Source organism: Dermacentor albipictus, chromosome 9, assembly GCF_038994185.2.
Source record: "Dermacentor albipictus isolate Rhodes 1998 colony chromosome 9, USDA_Dalb.pri_finalv2, whole genome shotgun sequence".
In the NCBI taxonomy this organism is placed as follows: domain Eukaryota; kingdom Metazoa; phylum Arthropoda; class Arachnida; order Ixodida; family Ixodidae; genus Dermacentor; species Dermacentor albipictus.
In genome coordinates, this window is record NC_091829.1 from 17,135,477 (window position 1) to 17,163,024 (window position 27,548).

General features: G+C 43.7%; 1 protein-coding gene across 10 annotated transcripts in view; it reads left to right on the forward strand.

Annotated features, from left to right (window-relative positions):
* The window catches only part of LOC135903711 (kinesin-like protein KIF2A), a 57,740-nt gene extending 31,200 nt beyond the window's left edge, over positions 1-26,540 (forward strand). For all 10 annotated transcript variants that reach the window (XM_065434068.1, XM_065434069.1, XM_065434071.1 and 7 more), the window contains 16 exons: positions 1,832-2,096; positions 3,710-3,813; positions 6,203-6,365; positions 7,044-7,134; positions 7,715-7,778; positions 7,870-7,961; positions 9,114-9,256; positions 10,231-10,305; positions 11,286-11,421; positions 15,898-16,008; positions 16,358-16,425; positions 19,226-19,343; positions 19,456-19,557; positions 23,241-23,313; positions 24,524-24,586; positions 25,989-26,540. In XM_065434068.1, the coding sequence (XP_065290140.1) occupies positions 1,832-2,096; positions 3,710-3,813; positions 6,203-6,365; positions 7,044-7,134; positions 7,715-7,778; positions 7,870-7,961; positions 9,114-9,256; positions 10,231-10,305; positions 11,286-11,421; positions 15,898-16,008; positions 16,358-16,425; positions 19,226-19,343; positions 19,456-19,557; positions 23,241-23,313; positions 24,524-24,586; positions 25,989-26,065 (1,745 nt within the window). In that variant the 3' untranslated portion in view covers positions 26,066-26,540. The remainder of the gene's footprint in view (positions 1-1,831; positions 2,097-3,709; positions 3,814-6,202; positions 6,366-7,043; positions 7,135-7,714; positions 7,779-7,869; positions 7,962-9,113; positions 9,257-10,230; positions 10,306-11,285; positions 11,422-15,897; positions 16,009-16,357; positions 16,426-19,225; positions 19,344-19,455; positions 19,558-23,240; positions 23,314-24,523; positions 24,587-25,988) is intronic.
* The last annotated feature ends 1,008 nt before the right edge of the window (positions 26,541-27,548 follow it).

A 27,548-nucleotide genomic window follows, 5' to 3' on the forward strand; every position in this document is an offset into this window, starting at 1 on the left:
AATTAACACGGGTTGTTGGTCGGTAATTCCATAGTTGCACATCTGCCATTGTCGGTTAATTAGTACATCACTTAATGCGTACTTGCTCTATGTTCCCCACCAACTACATATTAACGAGGTTTTACTGTATTCGAAGACAAGTTGCCTCTAGATCCGGAAACTATGGGAAAAATACTTGTGCACCAGCACAAATGAAAAAAATGGACTAGATTGAGTGAAACTCAAAATGCCAAGCCCACTGCTGAAACATGTTTATTAACCCTGTTTATTAATCTGTTTAAACATCTGTGTATTAACCCATCTGTTTATTACCCATCTTCATCTGTTTATTAACCTATCTATTATTAAACACCTGTTTATTATTATTATTAATGAACACAATGGTTTCTTTTCTGTTTTCGGAAGATAAATTTTCTGAGGTGTGCTTTTTCTATGGCTTAGTTTTCTTTCATCGTCAATACCCTAGGACTCTAGTATATTCTTTTTCTTGTGGTCCAGCTACATGCCCTTCTTTTTATGAGTAATTTAAAGACTTCAATGGATATCTTTTGCCTTTATTTCTTGTGTAATGTTTGTAGTTCTAAGTGTAAACAATGTAAACTTGTGATGCGCCCATTTAGACATTCTATGTAATGACAGCACAATTGTATCCTCTTCTGGTAACCATACCTGGATTAAACCACATAAATTCATATAGAGTTTGGCAACCTCTATGGTTTACTCGCAGGCTGATGGTGACTCCTGTGGAAGTCTCGCTAGTTCCCTCTCCTATTGTTAGTAAAATGTGTGTTTATTGGTAGGCTGTAATTTGCCTATGGCATTAAGTATAACCTTGTTCAAACATTTTAGAAAAAGTCGTAAAATGTAATAACCGGGGAAACGTGCGATCTACGTAATGCGAAATGTTGCATGGATCGTCGTGGCACTCGGTGCTGACGCGCGTCGAGCTGGTAGTGCTCTGGCGGCTCAAGGTGCGTTGTTTTCCTGTTGCATGGTGTATTAAGAGGGCGATGGGAAACAGACTAAATTGAGCTGGTGGGCGACGCCGGTTGCCGCCGAAGCGAAACGTGATGCCCACATCGTGCCACCTGCGGCAATGAATGGCGGTGGGTAGGGATTATTGCCTACTAAATGCATGCAGGAGACTACTAGTTGCACTGCAGGCTGTAAAACAGATAGGTGAAGATGCTTATCACAACAGGTGCGGCAGCGATAGCTGTGAGTACGGCATGCGATGAACTGGGCGGAGACTTGCTGGTACCAGAATAAGAAACTGTGCATGCCATCGTTATCACGCACGCTTCGCACCTTTTATTGTTCACATGGGATCTAGCGGCTGGAAAACATATACGATCGCAGTCTGCAGCAGAGAACGGCGGCGTGTTTCGGTTACTGCCTATTGAAAACTTGCGCTATGCTTCCGATGGCACCATGCACTGTGAAACAGATAGGCGGTGATAGCTGTGAATGCTGCATGTGACGACCCCAGAGATTTTCTGGTACCGAAATTATTAACTGAGTGTGCATTGGCGTTTTCACGTGAGACGGGCAGGCAAGTATTGCGGTGAAGCTGCCATGGCAGGCAGCTATACACTACGCGCCTTGCTCATTTTCTTGTTAACATGGGATGTAGCAGCCTGAAAGCGTATCATACGATCGCAGTTTGGAGACCTACTGAACATTGGTGCCAGAAAATTGTTTTGTGGAAACTTATGGCCCATTAGAGTTACTCATTTTTTTACAGGTTCAATATTTGTGTTCTTGATTGCAAATGCAATGTACATTAAGCTAAAACAATCTCTGCACATTTGTGCACCTGGACTCACTGCAGTGGCTGAAAAGGACGTGCCAATGAACTCCGTCGTAACGCGGCAGTCTCAACAGCAGCCTCCGCGGGCGCTGGTTGCCCCCAGCGGCAGCGCATCCGACCTGAGTGCAGCCAATCGGCGACGCACCAATGTGGTCAAGGAGGTGGACCGCATCAAGAAGCAGCGGGAGGAGCGGAGGGCAAGGCAGCTCAGTCAGATTGAGGAGAAGAGGGAGCGAATGAACGTTGACCCAGGCAACCCCAACTGGGAGTTCCTTTCCATGATAAGGTAAGCATTCTGAATGCAGCTGAGTTTTCTACACTTTGCCACTTTCCGTGGCAATGAAAAAAAAATCTCTGAAGGTGAACTGCGCACACGGGGGAGCTCATCCGTGTTAGCTTAAGCTGGGGAAAAAAGAGACGTGAACATCTTATTTATAATGGCAAAGTAACACAAAATACACCACTTAATGGTAAAGTTCGATTATGTTTCAGTTCTCGCCTCCCGCATTTGGCCAAATGCGAAACTGTCGCGCATGCTATGGGGATTCCCAGTGCAGTCAAACTTTGATATAACGAAGTCGTACTTGCAGCGAAAAACTTTGTTAAATCGGGAATTTCGTTAATTCAAAGTTCTAACGTTAAGACATAAAAGCTTCGAGAGCATCTTTAGTAGATAGTATTTTGTTATTAAGCATTCATAAACAAATCGCGTGTAGGTCTGGCCATAATATTATGCACAGTTATGAGCGCCAGCATGTATGCTGCAGATCGCTCCGAAAGCAATGCATTGACGTGGCTCATGGCATACGAGATTTGCATGCATTGCATCGCGCGGCACTGTAAATCTTGGATGCCATGGCTCACCATGCTTAGTGCCTGCAACCGGCGCCCTCAAATAAAGAAAGAAATGTAAGAATATATGGATATCTATACTGAGCAAAAAAGTCAGTTTTGCCAGACAGCAGAGTATTGTTGGCGATAGGAAAGAGACTACACAAAGTAAGGTTCATAGTTTTATCGGTGTCGCACACGCTCAGACAGGCAATAACAAATCTCGCTTGATGACCACAAACTCAGTCTCAACCTGAACGAACGCTTTGTACCGTTTCTCAAACTTGAGATCATGCAGTTGCCAAAGCTAGACATGTGAGAACCCAGCACACATCAAGGCACCAAGTCTTTGCTCGGCCTTTGCACTTGCCGTGGAGAGATTTCCTCCAAGATACGGCCACGTATGGAAGCGTGCTAGAAGGCAGATAGGCACGCTGAAGGCATGTGATCACCAGCGATTGCGCAGGGTCGTGGATAAATAGCCGAAGTGTAAGAGTCATAGATGACGTTTTCAACGAGTGCCAACTATGCTCACCGCTTACTGTGCTTGGAGTGTCTCTTGTTTTTTTGGGCACAAGTTTGCCCAATAAAGTTTTGCGACTAACACTTATTGCTCCTTCTTCACCGCCACTCAACCTGACAATATTCAGGAAATTATTGCGCTACAAGTGCAACAGCTTGCTGTGATTGCACATGTGTGCAGAGTCTAACTACATTCATGCATTTGTAAAAATATGCTTGCTTGAAGATTTAGGCGAGTTCTGTGGTAGTCTGGCACTTCTGTAGAAGAAAGAAAAGCTTCAAAAAGTATGGGGGGTCTCGGATCGGCTGCCACTGTAGCTCAGTGTCCATTGGCTGTAGCCCAGTGACTACTGAGCTCAAGGTTGCAGGTCTGATTCCGACTGCCGTGGCAGCATTTCAACAGGGGAGCAATGCCAGAATGCTCATGTGTTTGCATGTAGGTTGAATGGCAAATGGAAAGCCAATAGCATTGGTCAAAATATTGCCCCATAAATTTTTGTTAGTCGCACTAAAGACGCACGCCGTACCTATGTTCTTCTCTTGCAGAGAGTACAGGTCGACACTCGACTTCAGGCCTCTCTCCATGAATGATCCGTCAGAAGTGCACCAGATTTGTGTGGCTGTACGCAAGAGGCCACTAAATAAAAAAGGTGGGAGATTTGCTAATGCTACCGGGAATGTGTCGGCTATGCTTTTCTTGCTTTTGCAGTTCCTTAAGGGGAAACCCTGCCTCTACAAACTTTCATTTCTTAGTAGATTTCGATGAAGTTTGCGTGGTTTATGTATTGCAATGTTCTAATTTAAGATATACATTCAGCCTTCTTGCATAATATGAATCATTCTAGAAATTAAATAAATTCATAACTTGCTTGGAGCTGGGCTAGTTACTAAACTATATATGGTGTTATACTATATATCGGCCTATAAAAGATCTTGAGTAACTCATCGGAGTGCGCAGTAGTACAAGAATGAATGCTCTAGACTGATGTGAACCAAAGTTACAGCATGGCACACTGTTTAAATTATGGGCCAATACATTACACCCAGGACAAATTACTTTCTTTAATATTTCTGTATATTGGTCTATATTGCATGCCTACTGTAATTCATCACTCCAAAACAGTGACACCGCCAGAAATGCTGTTTCGAGAAAACAATGATGATTATGATTGTTTGATTATAGAGAAGCTAAATCAATCAAGGATTATATAGGGATAAGAATAAATACTCTACATCAATCTGGAGCAGTGGGATGCTTAGATATTTGAGCCAATTTTCGGTTCCAAAAAGCAGGGCTTCCCTTAAGGGGAGACCCTGTGCTTCAAAAATATATTTCTGGGTAAATTTCGATGAAACTTGCTGAATTTGTTTGCAATTTGCTCATTTGAAACATGCGTGGTATTCTGCAAGAAAAGTTTTAGAAATTGAAAAACTCTATGCCCTTCCACTTTGTGAAGTATGACCAGCGAAGCTTTGCATGTGGGCACCTTAATAGCGAACTGCACCTCCACCGCTAGTTGGCCTGGAATTGCACTATCTTCGGGATCGGCCATCGTATTTGGAGTGCTTAACACCTGCTTCAGGTTCACCATGACTCGTCAAAGGTTCCAGTGTAATCGCTGGTGCCACTTAGCTTCCAGAAATTGCTATACACAATTCGCGTCGTGCAGACAATCGGGTTACAAAACAAATGCAAAACCATGGCCATCGAAACAAGCGCGAACGAGTCCAAACTGAGCAAACCAAACAAGCGAGTAAGAGCCGACGTGAGATGATGATAGTTCGAAACGATCTGGCTGAGAGCAGATACGAGTACACATAGAGCGGTCCAGCGGGTCTGCATGAAACCAGTTTTCTGTGTGCACGTCTCTGAAGGGGCCTCTCTCATCGGTCCCCACCGTTCTCGGCTCGCGTCTATTATCTGCCACTCCGCATTCATTCTTTCATATTTCGCTGTTGTACTTGTTCGCTCGGTTACACTGCTGCTCGCTGTAGGGACAGGCCATTAAGAGCTGCGTCCTACAATTTACATCCACCCATGTGTAGCATGAAGCTACAAAGGTAGTTGTGGAATCTATTCTCGTCTTTTGATTTGAGTGCTGAGTAGGTTTTACATGGTACAAACGCAAGCTTCTTGCCATAGTTGCCCTTCAGTCTGCTAAGAAGTATTGCTATCTGTATGCTCATACTGAAGCTCGTTCAGAAATAAAATCTTTTCTAAAAAAGTGTTCTGTGCATATTGTCACGTGGTGGTGACGTTGAAGAACACAGTAGCAATACTGTGAAAAACAAAACTAACTTTCATTGGGCGAACCTGTGCCCAACAAAAACGGGCTACACTTGTAGCACAACGATAGCGGCGAACACGGTCGGCGATCGTCGAAAATCTGATCAGTGGGTCAAGCGCATTGGCTTTTATACATCAATCGTCTAATGTTCCAGAACAATCGCTAGGACCCGTGCGCCTTCCACAAAGTTCTGCATTATTCGCGTCGTGCACACATGCAATCGGATTACACAAGGTTCGGTCACAGACAGCGGATGGAAGAATCGATAACATTCCAGAAACTTCAGATACATGCAGGCGCGACCTGCGCTGTGCGATAACATTTGTTAGGCGGTGAAACATGTCGCCAGATAAAGACAAACAAGTACACGTGTCAATATACAACATGAGCAGTGGTTTCAAGTCTTCTGTTCATCGTCAAAGGTAGACAAGCCTGGAAATAAATTCCTAAGCTTTTTTTCTTTACCCTCCAAACATGTGCAATATTGTGCCTGCTGAGAATTTTATGTGGTATCTACTTGGTGTGCAAGACAAATCGATCGTGAAATCTTAGCGCACAATGTGCAGTTTATAAGCAAGAACTCTTCTGGTAGAATCAAATTCAGAGGTTCCATAAATGGAGGCTGCAATCAAGTTGAGCACCGGGGGTTCCACAAAGTACTGTCTGAAGATTTCCATTGTGGTTTTTCTCATAGTTAAGGTGGAGCTTGCTGATGTAATGTTGAAGTAAATTTGTAATAATTTGTTTGCAGAGGTAAATCGCAAGGAAGTGGACGTCATCACTGTCCCCAACAGAGACCTCATGGTGGTCCATGAGCCAAAGCTTAAGGTGGACCTCACAAAGTTCCTAGAAAATTCAACATTTCGCTTTGACTATGCCTTTGATGAGACGGCCAACAACGAGCTTGTCTACAAGTAAGTCCCGTGCAGTCTTGTCATTGCTGTGCCGACACCTCACGGTTGCATGTTGATTGTGGGAAAACGTGTTGCTTTGGTGCTTGGCTAGTTGGTGCATGACAGGTAATGAATTTAGTCTCAAAAGCATGCTCGTAAATAGAGGAGGAGAGTGTTCGTCCTGTCTTCATCTCCTCCCCTCTGTGATCGTTTTTGGTGCTAAATTCATTATTATTCTACCAATAACTGCGCTGGTGAATGTTGTGACCATTGTGCAGAAAGTCTTCGCTCTGTCTACACTCCAATTCTCCAACAACACTCCAACTTCTCCAACAGTTGGCATGGCTGTGCTGCCCGCACACCGGCGCCAGCGTGCTCCTGTGCGCTAATACTTGCCCCATCCACGATGGCCTGAAGTTAAAATTATCGGAGGCGGTGCAGATTTCAGTATGAATTAGCGGGATGTGTTACATACGGCTTTCAGTGTTATTGTTGAATGGACTGTGGTGGCCATTTCGAATTATCAAAAATTTCAAATTAACGAGTGGTGAATGAACAAGCTTTTAGGGTAGTAGATTTTACTGTTATTTCTGCATAGGCACCTTTAAATAAAGAGTGCATGTTTTTTCTCATCTGGAAGTCTGAAAGTACAAAGATACCTTATGTGACTGCTGTACTACAACCTTGTGCTTGTTCTAGGTACACGGCACGACCACTAGTGCAGACAATATTTGATGGGGGCATGGCGACATGCTTCGCTTATGGACAGACGGGCAGCGGCAAAACGCATGTGAGTGACAAACATTTTAACCAAACCTTCGCTGATTGCGTGTGTGCAGACAGCTTAACTTTGACCTCGATTGTTCAGGGCACTATGATGGGGGAAACACAGGCCTGATGCTTCTCTGAAGGTTTCTTAGACACCGTAAATAGACATAGAAGTATTTGGCCAGCAGTGCCATCTGGTGATCAACACTGCTATTGACAAGGGATGTTATTCGCAGCAGGCGCAGACAGCTTCGTCTTCTGTTCACTTGTGCATACGTCAGTGCATGACCATTGAGCATCTGAGCTTGGTAAATTGCCCGAGCTCTCGGGACAGCTCCAAATCAGGTGTGCTGCAAGAACTAAATGAAGGTCTCTTACCTGATTGATCTTGCTAGGCAATTTAGCTTAGTTTCGTCCTTCGGCAGGATTGCTTGAGCTGCAGGAATTGTAGGTTTGAGTGGGAGCAGTAGCTAGTGAGCTCTATATTTGCTAGGTGAAAGTGTCGCAGAAATAAGGCATTTCCTGTTAGCTTAATGTTTTTGCCTTCATTTCTCGTGGTTAGGCCTATCGTGCACAGCAGCTGATGTGACATTCTTTCACAGACTATGGGTGGAGATTTCTCCGGGAAGACACAAGACTGTTCGAAAGGCATCTATGCCCTAGCAAGTATGCATCTTCCTTCAGTTTTCCTTTGGCTTGGTTGTTAAATGTTTGAATGTTTTCGAATGTCTTCAACTGTTGGATTATTTCTTTTCAGCCAAGGATGTGTTTAAGCTGCTGAAGTCTCTTAAATATAAGAATGAAGATTTAGTGGTCTCTTCAAGTTTTTTCGAAATCTACAGTGGGAAGGTAAGTGCACGTGCATGACAAACACTAAACCTTTTTGTTACTTTCTCTGCCGACATCTTTGCAGTCATAATGCAGCTAAAGTGATCTTGGTGTCTGCCAAATGCATTTCCTGATTTACAGCAACTTTTCATGTTATGCCATGAAAAATGTCTTGGAGAGGATTTGCTGTTTCAATTTACAACTAATATTACAGGTTAAAACTACGTTTCATCGTGTTTTTACTGTAGGTGAAGCAATTTCTGTAATATTGCTGTGATAAGGGGGTGCGACAATATGGGAGCAATCTCAATAGCACTACGAAAGGTTCATCTGCTGCTGCTACGAATATTATGCAACTTGTGGCTGCATTTTCGTTATGACGTCGCGCAAAATATTGCCATGCGTCCATTTTTTTGCCAGTGTTATCGCTCTAATCAAGTTGTCGCTCGGCACAAGACCTGCCTACAGTAAACACCGTCTCCAACTTTACAGTAAAAAGGTCTTATCAAAATGTGTGCACATCACAAAAGAGTGTTCTCCATTTCCATATATAAGCAAGCACCATCTAGAATGTGCAGTGAGACAACAAATAGTGGGTGCACTTGATTCATAAGAACAGATCTGACAACTGGTGACAGTATCTACCGCTATAATTACAGTTTGACTTGCCTGCCTTTCTAGGCACAAGTTTGCTGAAGAGAATGAAATGTCGCCGCATGACAATATTGTAATGACCTTACACCAGTCATTCCTCGCATGAATCGTGAGAACCCAACAAAGACACCAAGACAACATGGGAAATTACTTGTCCTGACTTATTGAAATAAAGGAATTATGAATATAATGGAATTGAAAGTGGATGAAAAAGAAACTGCCGCAGGTGGAGAACGATCCCATGTCTTCAGATTACTCTACCAATTGAGCTTGAATGCGTAGTGCGAAGACGTGGGATCGTTCCCCACCTGCAGCAAGTTGTTTTTTCATCAACTTTAAATTCCATTATAATTTTACTTCAATTAGTAAGTACATGTAATTTTCCTTCTGTTGTCCTTGGTGTCATTGTTTGTTGGCTTCTTACGATGTCCTAAAAAAAGTATCTTCACTGCTACTAGCACAGCTGCTGTCGGACTTGCAGCGTTCACTCGCAGCAAGTACTTGTGGCCCTTTTTCCAGGTGTTCGACTTGCTCAACGCCAAGGCGAAACTCCGTGTACTGGAAGATGGCAGGCAGCAGGTGCAGGTTGTTGGCCTCGTGGAGAGGGAAGTAGACTCCGTTGAAGAAGTCCTAAAGCTTATTCAACACGGCAACAGTGTCAGGTGCGTGAACAAAGTTAATGCAATATATAATGTAACGATTGATGCACTATTTATTTCAATGTCATCACAAGCCATTAAACAAGATAATGTGATCACAAGCACTTGCTAGAAGTAGGAGGGGGCAGGTGCCTATCTGCCCTCCCCCTCTGTCCCACTACCTGCATGGCTGTCCAAATATAGGGCACGCACTGTATCTTTCAGGCAATTTTCGGCAAAGGCGGAGCTGCGATGGTTCGTGCCATCATGTGCATTTTGTTCCCGCGTACATAGTGTTGACGGTCACTTGATCTCAAGTTTCCGAGGCATGGTGCAAAGCGAGCATGTCGCGACAGTTAGTGTTTTTAGTTGTTGAGTGATCTTTCCCTCAATGGGCGAGACACCAATAAAACTGGCAAAACTTAATGTTTGTTTTTTAATTTGAGGGTGCCCTCTGATAACAGTTGTGGGCTCTAAGCGAGGTCAGTCATGGCATCCCAAGATGCATTGCTCACGTTGCTATCTGCACCATGTGCGCTGGCACTCATAAGCACGCTATGAAGGCTCGACTTTCTTGTAATTTGTTTATTACTGACCATATGATGTACACCAGGAATGTTCTGGGAATTTGTAAAATGATTTCTACTGCTGAAGCTTCAAAACCTTGCATGTAACGAACTTGGTGATAAAACGAGGTTTGACTGTATGTGCTACGAAGGGTGAGAACTTCCTAATGCAGCTTTGCCATCTTTGATGTATTAGTTGCTCAGACTGGCACACATCTGCCAAGATTGTTATTTAGCTACAGGTTGTGCCTCGCCACGAGAAACCAAATGCATAAATCCCCAAGGTTAGGTGTGGCAAGGTCAAAGAAAGCTGTCCTTTTTTTACCCATAATAAATATGTGTATTACATTACTAAATACATACTTGTATGCTTCCCCTTCCTCCCTTCACTCAAAGTTGACTTGGCTGGTCTTATTCCATTCTACATTGCAGAACATCTGGGCAGACATCAGCCAACCAGAACTCTTCGCGGTCGCATGCAGTATTCCAGATCATCCTGAGGCAAAGGTAGGAAAAACAGCTGTGTACCTCTTTGCGAAAGAAGTTTCATGTGTTTCTATATGCACCATTTCTAAACAAAGGTTGCGATGGTTACAAAATAGCGATGCAAGGTAGAGCAATTGCAGAAAGTAGAAATAGCCTCCAACTAATTTGGATGTGACAGAAACTGCCAAGAAGTCCAAATATTGAGGAGTCGGAAATATCAGGTTTGCTAAAAGTATGCCTAACTTCATGTCACACGTGGCTTGTCAACACTTAGTGCGTGCGTACACTTGGCTGCCCCTGGGGTAGTAGTCTCGACCGATCACCATCGCTCCGTTTCACGTGGCTCGACACCGAGCGTTCCTGTCACTGAGAGAAGGTAATATACTACGACCGTCCACACAAGCACCAAATATCCACCCACTGCACGATCACGGGTTTCTTCAACAGTCAGTCTAGCACTTCACTTGCTTAACCACTGCTCTCGTTGGTGCAGACATAGAGCATGGAGTAGGGCCACTTGAAGCTGGTTGATGACTCTGAGCAACAAGCATTCATAATAACAATTGATGAAGTCGTCCAGAACTGCATAGCTATTCAGCAGTTACAAATATCAATATATAGATTGAGGCAGACTGAGCGCTTCGTTGAAGAATGGTTGAACGATCAAACATGATGATGAAATGCTAGGATGACAGTTTGGTCTACTGTTGAAGGGGGACACTCCGACATGTGGCTCTCGACGCAAGTCCTCTCTGCTCCAGCTTCAAATGCAAGCCGTGTGAGTGCACTACACAACGGGTGTGCAAAGGTCTTCTACAAAGACCTGCAATTGTATGCTTCCAAGATGGGAAATTTCCCGCGCTCTGTACTTGTGTGCTCACTGTACGTGTACTTAAATTGGTGAAGTGTGCACTTTGCACTCCCACTATATGTCTGTCAACTTGCAGATGTCTAGTTAGACGAGGTGTCCAAGTCTTAACCCCCGTGGTTTGTCCTTGCAGGAAATCCAGCCGCCTCCACGGGAAGTTCTCACTCATTGATCTGGCTGGGAATGAGCGGGGTGCCGACACGTCGAGCGCCAATCGGCAGACAAGAATGGAAGGTGCAGAGATCAACAAGAGCCTGCTTGCCCTCAAGGTGACTACAGTTCACTGCATGCACTTTTGGTTAGTGCTAAAAAATCGGGCAGGTTTCTAGTTCCTGCACGCAGCTTTATGCCTTTCTTCATTGAAATTTATCGCCAAAACGAGAGCCTGTAGCATCGCTTAATTTGGTGCATGTTACAAATTCTGCCCATGTAGGAAAATTTTTAATTGGTTGTATATTTGTGGAATTGAGGCCTAGTGTCATCATTAGTTTGCACCTATTCATTTAATGAAGAAACGCAATTTTGCGACTTCCACATGGAAGCTTTATTCACCGCTGTTAATGCCATAACATTCTTTAAGGGGGGACAGGTCTTCAGAGACGGGCAAGTTGTAGAAAGATAACTGCATCTTGGACCAACATTTATGGCTTGCAGCAAACTGAATTTGACAATGTTTTGGTTGTCAAATTCAGTTTACTGCATGCCATAAATTCCATGAACAGAAGAAATGAGGAATTGTCAGCTTTTGATAGTGCCCAGTAGCTTTGGAAAATGCCGGCAACAGTTTGCTACCCGTGCCGAGCGCCGCCAGAACTTCGCACCGTGACTTATAGGCTTGGCAGATAAAAGTGGTTCTGGCATTCGAGCGGCATTCCAAATGCAGCATTCCAGATGCGGCTTTCCAGCACAAGTACTGCAGCCCAGTCATTCCGAGAAAGCGAAGAAGGCTCAAGAAAAACTGCAAGACTTTGCTTCAAGACCGACTAACAAGCGCAAATCTGATTTTCTCCCTCGCGCTGATGCAGCTGTGGCTGGCTCGGATGCAATGTAGACGCACTTCGTTATCGTAAGCCGCGATTCTATAAAAGCTTTGCCGCCTTGTGTAAAAAGCAAGTTGCGGTGCGGCAGCGAGCAAAGGTGAACGTTCCTGTGGTCTCGCCATAGAGATAGTCATCTCGTAAACAATCTGCAGACAAATGCTGCAGTTTCTGCAATGTGTCTGCCATTGGTTTCTGTCACTGGCAGCTAAGCGCGCCTCTCTGTTTCTGTCGCCTCAAAGTGGTTATGGCTGTGTTATTGCCACAAACTTGCCGATAGTAACAATATTATTCATTACTTATACAGAATAAACTGCTTCAATGCGCGTAATGTACTCGTGAGAAGAAAAAAAAAAAAGTCGCGTTCAGCGCATTCTGGTTGCTCCGCTGGTCGCCATTTTTGTTTTGATGTCCCGCACTGTTACAGCGGCAGCCGCCTATTAACCCGTTGTCATCCTGCTGCAAACGCGGGATGGGCAAAAAGTGTTTTCTTTTCTCTGGACAGTTAACCCGCGTAATGACTGCACCCCTAAATTTGCGTCAATTTATTATTTTTTTTTTTGACAAAAAAGTGCGATCATTGTGCGAGTAAATACGGCGTATTCCTGAATAAATCAGGTTGTTTTTCCCACAACAAATTTTTGCTCAGCCTGCTTGTTTGTGGCAACAATAGGGCAGCTACAGCTGTAATTTCTTTTTTTATATATTTATATGAAGCCAAATGCATTAAGCTTGAAGTGCTGCAAGCAGATTACTACAGGGCTTACTAGTCAATTTTGATTGTACATGTGCAAATAGCTTTTTCTGTATACCAACCACTGAGTAAGGTTTTTTGCTTTCATATTTTTTTTTTTTCAAAACATGTTTTTTGGTCACCTTGCTTGTTTGCTGTATCAATATCTTTGGATCTAGAACAGCTAGAGCAATATTTTTTTCAGCATAAAGCTGAATGTATTGAGAAAGCAACGCTGAGAGCAGATATTATTTGCAGCTTCAAATTTTCATTTAATACACATTTGCTCTTATGCTGTGAATACAGAACTTCAGTGGGCTGTAAAATGACAAATACTTGTGCAATTTCGAATCCGCTTCCAGTGTTGCTATCCTTATGCATTGTAGTATCCAACTATGTTTGCAACTTTCCTTTCAGCAGGTAAATTTAAATTGTTTCAGCAAATTATAGAAAGTAAAAGGTACCTAATTATCTCAGCAACTGCTATGTATATGCACAATATAATTGCATATTTAAAATAAACACAACACTGAATGAGCAGATGCAGTTCGATCAGATTTGATCAAGAAATAAGTTTTCTCAACAACCCATGTCCCCCTTAACCATTGACTACATTACTTAGGTAGGTTTCTTTCTTTTTGGCCTTGTCAATAAGTAAATTCATACTAAGCAGTTATTAGTGATTTCTTGATTGCTTTGTATTTTGGGGAAGACAGTTGTGCTTTTGGCAAAATCTGCTAGTTTTATCATCGATTTGAGAAATTTGGTAGCTAAATTGGCATGCAATTCTTTTTCTGGCAAAATTTCTGTAGGTTGGTTTTTCCTCGCTGTTTTTCTGTACATTGAGTAGGTCCACAAAGCAGGCTATTTTAGGAATAGTAGTAGTTCCACAAAGTATAAGTGGTGCTGCCTGTCTGCCACTCTATAATGAATTTATAAAAGCAGTCTAGCATTTTAGGGGGCATAGTCTTGCGACATGCAGTTGGTCTTTAAGAACTGACAGTTGATCTGTGTAAAGGCATGTTCAGACTGCGATCATAACGTTAGCAAAGCGCGCGTCTGTCGTAAAGCCTGTATCGCAGTTTAAGGTGGTTAACAATGCTGGTCATTCAAATGTCGGTTTCCTGTGTTACGCTTCTTAAGGTCGGCCAATCGAAGCGTGAGCTGGCCACTTGCGTCTCAGTGGATATGCAGTCATGGCTCTTGCTCCCTTGCTGTAACTGGGGTTGTTGGAAGTTGCATCACCAGAAATTTACACCCGAAACTACTGGGCTTGTTGGCCTCGTCGTAACTGTCGTATCTATACGAACAAGTGCACTCGCGTGTGGGATGACTGTTGTGCTCTTAAAGGGCCCCTGAAACGGTTCGGACAAATTTTGTAGGCGCGTAGGGTACAGCTTAAGTAGAACATTCGCACCACAATTTAAGTGAAGCGTTACGTATTAATGGAGCTGCAAGCGATTAGAAGTTACCCTCCTCCCTAGCTATGCTTTTCCTCCTCAAATCGCTCGCCGAGCGAGCGGCGCTAAGCTCCGCCTTCACTGGTTCAGCGTCACGATGCGACGTCACATCGCGCGAGACCTCTCTGCTAGCCGCTTGGCCGTCAACCGAGAGCTATCGAAGCAGCGTGCGTTGCGAGCATTCTGTCGTAGCGCCGAACGTGTCCGGTACTCCGCTAAAAACAGGCAAGCTGATCATTTCGGCAAATGACTGGAGGCATAAACTCAAGCTGATGAAGGAACTTTAGCGTAGACGTACGTGAGCAGCCTGATCGGTCTGCACGGTCCAGACACTTGCTGGCGCAGCGCTTAACCAGTCAAACAAAGCGCTAATATTGCTCTAACCAAGTGTAAAGCATTTTAAACATTTATAAATCAACGTGTTGATGATTACACTCCTGCGAAAAATACACACCAGCAGCAAAGAATACACTTCGTTGCTGCTGCTGTGTATGGTTGAGCTCTGTGCCACCAGGTGGCTGCACCGTACAGACCGTTCACATTTGCCCTTCTGCTCATCTCGTAGCCATCCCGGCACAGTCAAGCGGCCAGACCCTGTCCCCTTGCGCTTGCGTTTGCCCTAATACTGGACTCGCGGTTTGCAGGTCGCTAGGTTTGCAGTCCACAAGGCAACAAAGTCGAATCATAGTGCTCGCGAAAAGACTGAGACCGACTCTGACCGCGGAGCTCTCTTCAAAATGGAGTACGTTGTAACACAAGCAGACGACACTTGCTGTGTGCCGGAAGTGCTGAAGTGTACTAAAAAACTATTCTTGTGTATTCTCTTTAAGTTATTTTCTTTTTACAAAAACAAAGTAACTAACATTACAACTATTACGAGCATCATTTGTTCACCATAAAGTTGGAAAAATTATCGACCACGCGCCCTGGTCAGCCAATTAGATAGCTCGCCCATGTGACGTAATATGGGTTATTTGCATCATATGGGTAGGGGCGGCTTAAAATTCCGCCGAGCAGTGCGCTGCGATCGGCAGCGATGGGTATTTTTAAAACCTTATAATAAATTACACGCTTTACGCAGAGCACTTAGATGCATCAATTAATGATCAGAAGAACCTACTCTAACGACTCAATACGTTTGTAGAAAATCGCCAAAATCGTTTCAGGGTCCCTTTAATGCTTCATACAACTGCAGTCTGAACAATTTAGTTGCACTTTTAGCGTTTGCACTTGCGCTTCTTGTGAAATATGTGTACATTACGTATGTAGTCTAAGCATACCTTTACTTGTTTGAGCTAGAAGAATGACTGTAACTAAGGGACTTGCGTTACAATTTCTTTTAACTCGTGCTATTGTTTTGATAGTGCCAGTCATAAGGAAGTGTTCATGCTCAGAGTGGTTTTTCCCTTCTGGCCTTCACCTTTATTTTTCTCGCCATTCTGAATATGTGGTCATCTGCTTCTTTCCTAACATTTTTTTTCACTGGGGCTTCATTCATCTTTATTTACCTTGCAGGAATGCATCAGGGCATTGGGTCGTCGTGGTGCTCACCTTCCGTTCCGGGCCAGCAAGCTGACACAGGTCCTCAGGGATTCGTTCATCGGCGAGAACTCTCGGACCTGCATGGTGGGCACATCTGTTTGAGTTCAGTCTTGTGTTTATAAATTGTCATGTGTCGGTTAGTTTTTTGTGACTAGTATTTCTCATAAGGTTCCCAACTTTCAGTATTGCAGAAGCAAATAGTAATAGCTGCATATGTTGTATCCGTTTGTAACGGCTGGCAGCTTGTTTCACATCCAAGCAGCTCGTGCAGTGTAGTGCTCTAAATTGAGATTCATTCTATGGGCTACCTCTCAGTGGAAATATTTTAGGCAGTTTTTTTTGTATTGTAATGCATGGTTACCATTTATGTGTAGTCTCGGAAGAAAGTTTGATTGTTGCAGGCAAGCGGTTTGAGTTTGAGTTTGATTTTCAGATTGCCATGATCTCTCCAGGCCTGAGTTCTTGCGAGCATTCCCTCAACACGTTGCGCTATGCAGACAGGTACGGCCTTTAACCCATCAAAACATTTACCTTTTGCGGAAAATGCGTGCATAGCAGTAGTAGCAAGGGTAGTAACAAGGGTAATATGGGTTGATTCTGTTACTTCCTTATCAACCACCATTTGTGACCGGCCAATCCTGGTAATGTAGTTGGGGCACCGCTCAGACCATTGAAGCACGAAAAGGAATAGCATTGTCTTACCTTAGCCCATTTTCGTTGTGTGCTACACATGCAAAAAGGTACAGCAATTTGGTCAATGGTGGTAACTCTGATTGGGCCAAAACTCTTTGGAATTTTATTGTACAGTTCAACTTTGTTTTTACATGCAGATATCTTGGTTATATCCCAAAACTTGTGTTTATGTGCATTGTACCGAGGTTCGACTATACTACAACTGCACCAGATTTTTAGCAATTTTAATAGCCAGCCCAACGTAGTTAAGCAAGGTGTGCATCCGGCTAGTTAGTACAGCAGCCCTCCGTTGATTACACTTAAGTTAGGTTTTTTGGTTATTTCAATCCTGACCGAAGGGCCCGGCTGCCACCCATATATTTCGAAGGGTCCAGACTTCCGTTATCTTCATCTCAAAATTGGCCTTCGTGGGATAATTCAAAGTAGACTGGTCAGCTTTGCTGCAATACAGCCATGTTACACAAGCACCTATGAGCTGTCTCGAATTGCAGCATGAGTAACTAGACGCTTAATAAGCATTCCATCAGCCATTCAGAGCTGTTTCTGACGTTACTGTGGAGATCTGAGCCTTTGTTTCGGCCGCAATACGGGTTTCGTATATGAGATCGTTAACGGCGCCTAGTACGCTTTTCTTAATTATGTGCGCGCACATGCGCCGTGCACCGTAAAGTGAAGAAAGACCACAAGTTTTGGAAAAGTAAGTGGTAAAATGTCTATATAGAAATCTGAATCTATCTATATAACTCTGAAGACCTGCTAGTAAACATATTAGTAGGCATCTCTGTGATCGTGTTAAAGAACCCCAGGCAGTCGAAATTTCAGGAGCCCTCCACTACAGTGTGCCTCATAATCAGAAAGTGGTTTTGGCACGTAAGACCCCATAATTTTTTTTCTGTGATCGTACTGTGACCAGAGACAGTGGATGTGCGTGCGTAAATTAAGGAGCATGTGCTATGTCCATAACAGTGGCACCTTTCCCTGCCGAGTATGCTTCAACACAAAAGAGGTGTATTGCGGCAAAGCCCTTCAAAGCAGTACAGTGAAACATTGCTACAACCAGCACTTTAGCAAACTTTTCAGATGAACTAACTTTTCATAAGTCCCCTGGCTGCTTATAGTTTCACTATACAAATATTTCTGTACTACAAACTTCAGAACACCAATCATTATTCATTTTCCTTGTCTAGAATCTAGAATATAGCAAGTGTTTGTCAAGAGGCAGTCGCAACATTTTCGGGAATAGCTCATAGTTGGGCTAGTTGATGTGACCGGCTAGTTCATGTTATGTGCATAGTTGATGTTACATGCATTTCATGTTGATGTTACATGCTTTCAGAATAAAAATTTTTCGTGGTCCCCTGAAATTCGGTATATCAAGATTTCACTGGACTGCCAAATGAATCAGCAGCATGTTTCGAAGATTTTCTTCATTTTGTTCAATTTGACCCACCTTATAATGCGACTAGTTTTAATGCGTTAGAATTCTTAGGGTACTTCACACACTTTCCGGGGAGCCGTCTCTCTATCTGTTCTATGTTTGTATCTAACCATTATCGGACCAACTTTGTTGGGAAACGACCATATACTCGGCGACCAAACCTTTCACGCCGACATGGGTCCCTGTATATGTGGGACTGGGTAGATACCACTGCTCGAAGAAACTCCGACACAGACTTAGAATACGGGGGCATGTACCACTCGGTTTGTGCTAGTCTCCAATAAACGTATTTGATGCAAACTTTTGTTACTGGGCATGGGCCTGTATGTGTGTGCTGCTCTTCAATGCACATCCTTGATGCCTATTTGGGTAATTAGGTATATGCCACTGGGAATGGGCCGCTATACAATGGCAACACAAATCCATTGAACTTAGACTCTGATGCCGAGTTGAATCGAACTGTCGCAAGGCTTCCTTAAGGACAGCAACTCGACGCATTAGCACGCTGCGGCACAAATGCACTGGACATGTCACTTTTCAATGAACGCCTTTCGTGCCAGCACTTTAGCAAGCTGCGCCACGAATGCACCTCTCGCTTATTTGGGTTACTGAGTATGTGCCATTCGGTGTGCAGCAGGCGAGGGAACAATTCTCGGCATTCACAGGCACTGGTGCACCAGGCTTCTTGTCTCGGAGGCCGCACGTGGCTTTCGTGGCATTGCCACTAGATGGTGCAGCTTGTCCATAAAGAAGCACAACAGACATTGCCACATGGCTTGTTTCTCAAGTGCCATACATTTTGTAGGCCACATGTAGGCTTTGGATTGGTGGCAGCACTGTACGGCGCCTAGTGTTCTTAAGGAAGCACAAAAGAGTCGCGCTACAGTACATGCCTTGTACATATCTCATGTCGATGACGGCACAGCATTGAATCAATATAGCCACAACGCAGACATATTACCGTCTGCAGTCATCACGACATGGGTTCTGCCACAATTTTTTTCAGTCCCATCAGGATCAAATTAATGGAAGTTAACTGTTCTCCACAATTGCTTGTCTTGATTAAAAGTTAGCGCTAGTCCTCTTTTGCACTTCAAATCTTGCAATTTGCATGTTACTCTTTTATTTCTGTCAGTTTCTTAATCCAGCGCTTCTTACTGGCTCTTTCAGGGTGAAGGAGCTCGGTGTTGAGGACAGCCCAGAGCTGAAGCCTGCCTCAAACGAGGATGAAGAGATGGCTCCAGAAAGTGAAGAGGACGACAACCTGGCTCTGCTGAGAGCTTCTGATGTGAGCGTCGTGCCTTTGCCACTCGTAATAATTTGTGGCACCAGAATTGACCTGTTCAGATAAACCCGACTCTCTTAGCCTCACTTTAACAGCTGGCACTATCTGTGTGCAGGACGTGGAGATGTCTGGAGACATGTACACATTCCACGAGGCCATCTCCCACCTACAAGAGATGGAAGAGGAAATTCTGGATCTGCATAAGACTGTTGTTGAGGTGTGTGCCAATTGCTGCCCTTCTACGCATATGATCATGCTAAGGCACCTAATGAAATTCAGCTAGGCAGCACTGGTCAACGCTAAAATGCAGTTAACCCTCTGAGGGTCGATTCGCGTATCGACCCTGGGCGGTCGATACGCGACCGCCTAGGGTCGATTTTTTTTATTATTATTATTATTGCAGATTTCAATTCTTCTTAGGGACTTAATTCGGAAAAAAATTACTGCAATTTTTGTAGGGTGACCGTAAAGTGAGAAAAAACATTTTGCATTTTATATTTCTGTACTTTTCGTTCATGAATAACACCACTAAAAAAAAAAGGAAATAAACTTAAAGAATTAAAAAATTTATGCATTCTTACACGTAGTTCAAGGCCTTGAAAATGCGCATGTGAAAAAAATTCGCAAGACTCGAATGTTCCTGCTCTTACACTAGTATCTATGTACAGGCGCCGACAAAAGTGGTGTACTCCACGCAGATTGCTACTGCAGCGGCGTCGCTTAGCATTTTGGCGAGCTGAAGCACGAAACATTGACACGATTCAAGCGACATGCTTGCAGATGATAAAGGGCACTCATTGGCTATCTTGATCCCAGATGCTGCCTGTAGATGGCGTTGCGATGCAGTTTGCTGTTGCTCCGGCTCCCGCTGCGTGGAGTATACCACTTTTGTCGGTGCCTGTACATCCATAGCGTAATCGAACTGCGTAGGTGCGTGCACTCAAGAAAACTGTGTGGTTGTGTGCCCGTCAAAAAAGCACGTGACAAACTTCTGCTAATCTTCACCTTATCGCCAACCAGAGGCAATTAGTTTTTGGGAGTGTCAAAACAAAAAAAGCAACGGAAACGCATGCACGGCGGCATCCTTCCTATGTGCCACCCCTGTGAGCACTAAACGAGCGAGAAAGAGGTGGTAGCCCTTTGAGCTATTAGTAACCAGGTGGCCATCAGTTTTGCAAAAGCGCAAGAAGCCGAAACCGCCTGCGGAACAAAAGCCGAACCGCCACCGCCCACCCGCACGCGCGCTCCAGTATATAGACACGCGGGAGCAGACTAGCGCTAAAATAAACCGTGCAACAAAAACCGAGAGGGAGGCGCGTGATTCCTGTATTAATTTAGTATATTTCCTGTATTCCCACATATTGGCAGCACGTGACAGAGAAGAAAAAGTTAGGAAATTGGCCCGCTTTTAAAGCGTACATATGGCGCCTGTAAATATACGGCATCGACCATTTTTGGAGTCGTTCGCGGCGCCGTATATTTACGTCATTGACCCTCAAAGGGTTAATGGAATGCTAGAAAAGTTGCATGCTGTTGCTACTAGCTTAGCATGTAAAATGTTTTTCGATTTACCTTTCACAACGAAAGCCATGTACATGGACAACATTACCAGTCCTGTTGCCGTCTTGTGATAACAATGATGCTGGCTCCTGCTGTTGCCTGTTAAAATTTAAATTGAATTCCTGTGATTAAAGAGAAGGTACATTGAAATCTGAAACTCTAAAATATGGTAAATAAGTAGACTATTAGAGGTGCTATGGTGAAAAATACACTGAAAATTATGCCGTAGGGTGCACCCATTCAGCACAAAAAGAAATTTGAATCAAGGTACAGTATACGCTGAAACCAAAGTGACCCACTTTATGAGTAGCCCTTGACCACGGTTGCATGCCTTGTGCAATTTGGGTTGACGAATACAAAATATGTAATAATTTCTGTCCTAAGACAAGCAGTACTTTATGTGATATGAGACAATGGATTCTATTGCTTGGAGAAAAATTGGCATTTAGATAAAGACAGTGCACAGTGGTCGGGGTGTAATCTGGAATGTCCAAGGTGCGCACTAAGGTGCAAACCAATGGCCTTGGTCAGTTTGAACTAGTTATAGCCAATCAATATTGCCTGAAAAAGAAATGCCATCTTGATGTATGAAACATGACTACTTAAAAGATATTGTACTAAAGTTGGGCTTCAAGCACACTCTGTGCGTTGGCTTCCGACAATTGATTCAACCCAATGAATAAGGAACTTATTTGCAGGCAGTTGCTCAGGCGTTGGAACGAGCACTATCTAGTGTTCGCTGCACGAGGCTTGTGTGCAAGCGCCATTATAAGCGTGTGCACTTCCTCGTTGTCGTTTTCCAAGACGGCACATCAATTCTTCCTTTGTTAGACAGTCTCCATAGCGGTCTCAAGGCTACCTACTACAGTAGCCTCTGGTGGTAGCAGTTGCTCGATGGTTTCTGCTTGAAACGTGAAGGTTGACCGTTGAGAGGTCGTGCCTTGCGTATCGCATGAATCTGAAACCACAGGAACAGCAGAACTCGTCGGCACGTCTTGGGGCATTGTATCTGAGAAGTCGTCTGCTGTGTCCGCACCTGTGTTGCTTGTCTGGCCTGGCTTTTCTTAATGTGATTCCGGGTATGCCAAGCATTTCCATTGGCGCATACAAATCGGGATTGTGGTCCGATGTGGTGGAATATTTCTCTTTCGATCCAGTCTGGCTTTGTTAAGAACTGCTGGATAACTGTCCCTGTCGAAAAATACAGTACACTAAGTCGGAAGTATTCCGATACAGTACAGTAAAGCAGTGCGGAAGCTGCAATTCCAGTCATCTCGTGACTGATTGATTCTCGTGGCATCAAAGGCTGCGCAACTTCTTTTGCAGCACGGCCGTGATGCACTTTGATGTGAAACATGCTTTATTTTTTCACCAGTGAGCTGATCAACAAATCGTCTATCATGTACCCGGTGCTCTTCATCTTCGACAGATTTGAACAGAGTCAAAACGAAACTGTTTGCCACAACTGCTGTGGAGGAAACCGCAGCTGCTATTGACGCAATTGTGAACAGACTTTGCGGTTCTGAAGGCACGCAACCGATACGGTGTTAGCATGGCAGTAAATGCAAAGGTTTTAAAGGAGCAAATAGGTGCGAAGCGTTTCGACGTTGCTGTCATTCATGTACGATCTCCACTGACTATGGTGATGCACACTCCGCTTCATTTCAATTCGACACTAGCGTCATTTTTGCTCTTTTGTGGTACTCCGCACTCGCCGAGCTTTGAGAGTTGTACAAAATAATTCATGTGCCGCCAAATACATCCGCATTTATGAATTTGATAGCACTGAATAATGCATATGCCTGCCGGGGCCAGAGGACAAGATTGAATTACCAGATTTTCCAAATTAAGAACTTTTTTTTTACTGTCGCAAGTCTTCGCTATATGATCCAAGTAGTATCCATTATGAGTTATCTCCTCAGTTCTGCTACATAGCATTCTCCTTGTCAGTTTGTTGCAGGATGGTACGCTGTTGATGTTATGGCCTGTATGCCATTTGATGCATAGAACTACTTTATCTCGCTAGAAATACAGGATTTTCCATTGTCGGAGAGCACTCTTCGTGGTATGCAAAATGTATCTAAGAGGCTTGATAGTACATCGACGACTGCTGCGGATGTAGCTTGTCACATGACATACTTCTCACTTTGTTTATGCATTTCAAAGCATCTTTATGGAAATGAGGGGTCTTGAAATCTTATGAAATTGACCTTATGGAAATGACAAAGCTGGAAATAACATTTTTGGGCCAATTTACAGCCTTTAAGTGCAGCTTCCCCTCCCCCCTTTAAAGGCTTCTTCTGCATTGAAACAATGTGCTGCATTTCTACCCATTCTCAGGCCAGCCAAGCATGGGTGCACCAGGACATGGACCTCCTCACCATGACCAATGAAGTGGACTATGACCTTGACTGTAAGCATGCCATGATTCTGGGGTTTTCTCGATAGCTACCTGCTCTATATGCTGTATATCCCTAAATAAAACTTAATGCCACAACTGAAAGCCAGCTTTGTGTTGAAGCACCAGGCTTGAATGTCTACATAGGCAAGTAGCACAGAGTAAGTAGGTAGTGTTGAAAAAATGAGCACATCGCAGTTGAGAAACGTGGTGCAGGGTTCTTGCAAGAGATTTTGTATGAAAGCATATTACTGTGATAGCAATCAGCCTTCTACAAGTGGGGTGTGTGTTAGTGGTTTGGTCTGCTGTGATGCATGCCCGGATCGTGTAACCTGCCGAGTTTCGGGGGCACAGCATAGTGAAATTGTTAAGAGGCCAAACAGAATGTCCGCTTTGGGACAAGCACAATTCCTTGCTGCCGCTGTCCCTCGTCGTGCCAGCTTTCTGACCAGTAGTGCTTGTGGTAGAGTGTATTCTGTTCCTCTTTGGGCATGTGAAACCAAGTGTTTTCAGTTAGTGAGCAAATTTTTCTGTGTAACTTATACTGCCTGTATGAGCCTTGGCTCTTGTCATAATCTAATGTTGCCCTTATTTGTCCTTATTGTGACGTCAATGACAGCAGATCAGGCAATCATCCTAATGTGCCGACAAAAATAATCCATTTGCATTGCCAAAATTGGTGCACTTTAATGATTCACAATTAAGCTATGATCAATATTCTTTTGTGTTGGCGTTTGCTAAGTGTTGTAGGTACTGTAAATTTGTGTTGCAAATTTGTCTAAGATATGTGATCGGAAATTAAGCCCTAATGGCTTTTGTCTTGTTAAGCATCAGTTCTTGATTAATTCTTTACTTTGTATCTTATTGCTACTAAATGAATTGAGTTCCTGTCAAATGCATTGGCTAAAATGTTTCGTATATGCTGCTTGTTGCTGTTGTCTTCATGTATAGAGTGCATGAGGTCAGTGGCCCAGTCGGGCACAGTGAAAACCTTTTGTTCCTGGCCTTTGTTTTGTTGTGATAACTATTATATAGATGCTCCAGGCACATTGTTTTTTGGAATCGGGAAGTTGAGAACGTTCAAGGACCAAAAAATAAAGAAACCTTCAGCCACATCTGATCATAACTTGGTGTTTGTAAATTAACTAGGGAAGAATTCTGTCAGTGTCTGTTCTTTGGTAACCCTTTGATATCACTTGCTATGTATTCTCGGCCTTTCATGCAGTGTACGTGCAGAAGCTGAAGGATTTGCTTGCTGAGAAAATGGAGGTCCTCTCAAAGTTCAATGGTTAGTTCCTACTTTTCCTGCTGTCCATTGCACTACTGTTGCAGCACCACCAGAAAGCAGCCTGTTAATATTTTGGCCCTTGTAGCTGCATGGTTGGCGCACAGTCTACTTATGTTGTCACATTGTAGTGTTGAAGAATTGACTCTGCCAATGGTGAGTCAAGATTGCAACTATTATCGGGCGAGTTTGTGTGCTCGGAAAGGTGAGCAACACTTGGTATTGCAATAGCGGCCAGCACAGCCGTTGGTCGTCGCTTCTAAACTCTCCTGTCAAGTATGTCCATCACTTATACATGCGTCGCTGCACATCCCATAGCAATAACTGGTGCTTGTGTACATCCAAGAACTTGCAACAATGTTTGTGTTGCATGTGCAATCTCATTAGGCAAGTTTCTTTCACTATAGAATTGACAACAAGAACTTATAGATATAGTAGGCTTATCTTGATCTTGCAACTAGCGATAACTTGATAACAATGATGCAGTGAAAAAACCCGCCGTGGTTGCTTAGTGGCTATGGTGTTGGGCTGCTAAGCACGAGGTCACAGGATAGAATCCCGGCCACGGCGGCCACGTTTTGATTGAGGCGAAATGCGAAAGCACCCGTGTGCTTTGGTTTAGGTTCACATTAAAAAACCCCAGGTGGGCCAAATTTCCAGAGTCCGCCACTAAGAGTTGCCTCATAATCAAATTGTGACTCTGGCACGTAAAACCCAATAATTTAATTTGATGCAATGCAAAATTGTACTAGAACAAAAAAATGTATGCATAACATTGTGAGGACCGACGGCTGTCTGTAGTGGGTGCAGGCAACCTGTGAAAACATTGTGGTAGGGCATCACATTGTCGACAGTAGAGGTAGATGTTATGACAAGCAGAGTTGTCTTAGTTGGGGGCCTGATGTTTGGACTGCACGCGTCTTAGTCTGATGCTGGATCAGTTGGAATTGTTCCCCTACAGATTCAAAGCCTGTCGCATCTCCTCCATCTAAAGCAACTGGTGCCTATTTTTCTGGTGTCAAGAAACTAAGGAAAATTAATTAAAACCCTTTTCACTTTATAGATGAAACTTGAGCCATAGCTTGGCTGATACCGTGTAACTGTGCGGATGGCTTGATGCCACATTTGTGTTGGAAAACTAGCCATACTGCTCAAAATTTACTGACACGAAAGTTTAGAATTTTCTCTGCATCGAATTCTTTAATTAATGCCGCATCAATTAGCATACTGTACTCCTTTATTCATCCTCTATCTAGCGATGAACACTTCTTGTAGAGAAATATTGCTTTTTTTCCTCAGTATCTAGAATCTCGGAACAATCGCTTTAAGGCACAGTAGTGCGCAGGAACTGTTCCTTGTCGATGCCTTGTCTGATCACTTACTGTTCCGATCATCTCTCCTACAGAAAAGGTGACTGGATTCCAACAGCACTTGGCCGAGGAGGAAAAAATGAGCATGAACATCAAGCGGCCTGTAAAGTGAATCCAAATGCGCACAGCACTGACCAATGTTATTTGCTTCTTTCTCGCCCCGCCAACTTCCCTCGCCAGCTTTTTTTTTTTTAATAGCCATTTCACCCACATCTGTGAAGACCAGTGCTGCCCTCAACCCTGTACATAGTGAATGGGCAGGCATGGCTTGGTGCTGTACTTTTTTTTTTTTTGCTGACCACTTGATAGACCACAACTATGTTGTGTGTAATATATTTGTACACATGTTTTAATGTACTGACTGCTTATTTTTGTTTGTAATCCCCTGTACATAAGCTAGACTTTTAAACCATGTTCAGCCGACACCCCACCTCTCCACACTTAGTTTTTATTATTTTTGTTTAGTTTCATAAACACTGAGTGTTTGTATGTCTGTTCTTTCTTTTTTTTTACTCCTTTCCTTTAATGGCCTTCCAATGCAGTGCATATGTGCAATGGAAAAGTCAATAAATTTCCTCGGAGCACAACATTCGCATTTCTGGCCAGCAAACCTCGGGCAGCCTGATTTTATTGAGCACTTTACAACTGCATTGCTTGTAATAGTTGCAATAGTAGTATGCCTTGACCTAGATTGTTTTGGTGTCAGTAGCTGAAAGTCCCAATCTGGCATTAAAAGTGAATACATATGCTATACATTATATTTGAAGAATTTTTTTTTCGGGGCCGGCATAGCCCTAGACCCGACTGTTCGGTAACAATGGTCGCACGGAATACATTGTTCAAATTAACTGTTTGCATGCATTTACCGTGGACAATTTTTACATGCAATAGCATTTCTTCACCCACTTTCCTGAACCTGGCTTCGTGGCCTTAAAGCTGTAGCTGTATGTTAGTTAAGGGAAAACATTCTTGTTAGTAGTGAAAACATTTTTGTTAGTAGTTGCAGGGTGTCTACCAACCGGGAATTCTCAGGGATTTTAAGTAGTCTGGATAAACTCGGGGAAAACTCTGGGAATTTGTGCCTCTATCAGGAGAAATTAGCTGTAATTTTATTGAAAGAGTCGAAAGTCGCGGTAATGCTGGCTCGAGTACAGACAGGCATCGTAATGAATCGTCTTAGACGCTCTGTCGTCGGCTGGAGGAGTTTCCAGTGTACAGTCAACAACCGACTTCCCGGATTCCCGATAATTTGGATGGCTTCACGGCATCGCCACCACATACCCCATAGAGTCAATGTATCAGAATGTCCGAAATTTTCTGACGCAGACTCTGTCGTCTGATTTTCCGGACGTTTTACCATGATCGCTGATCCGAAACGGCATTAATCAAAGCCACCACCGCTGCCATTTGATTACCTCGCCGCCTCGAACCGGCACTCTCTCACACAGATCCGCTGGCAGCCGCACTACTGTGGCAACGTTAGGCCTAACTGCTTCGATGTTCGCTATGAAGCTTCTTGCCGTTGGGTGCCGTGTTTTTTATTGAAAGAACTCGCTGCTGTCAGCAATGGCACAGACTCTTTGTGGTCCTCGCGA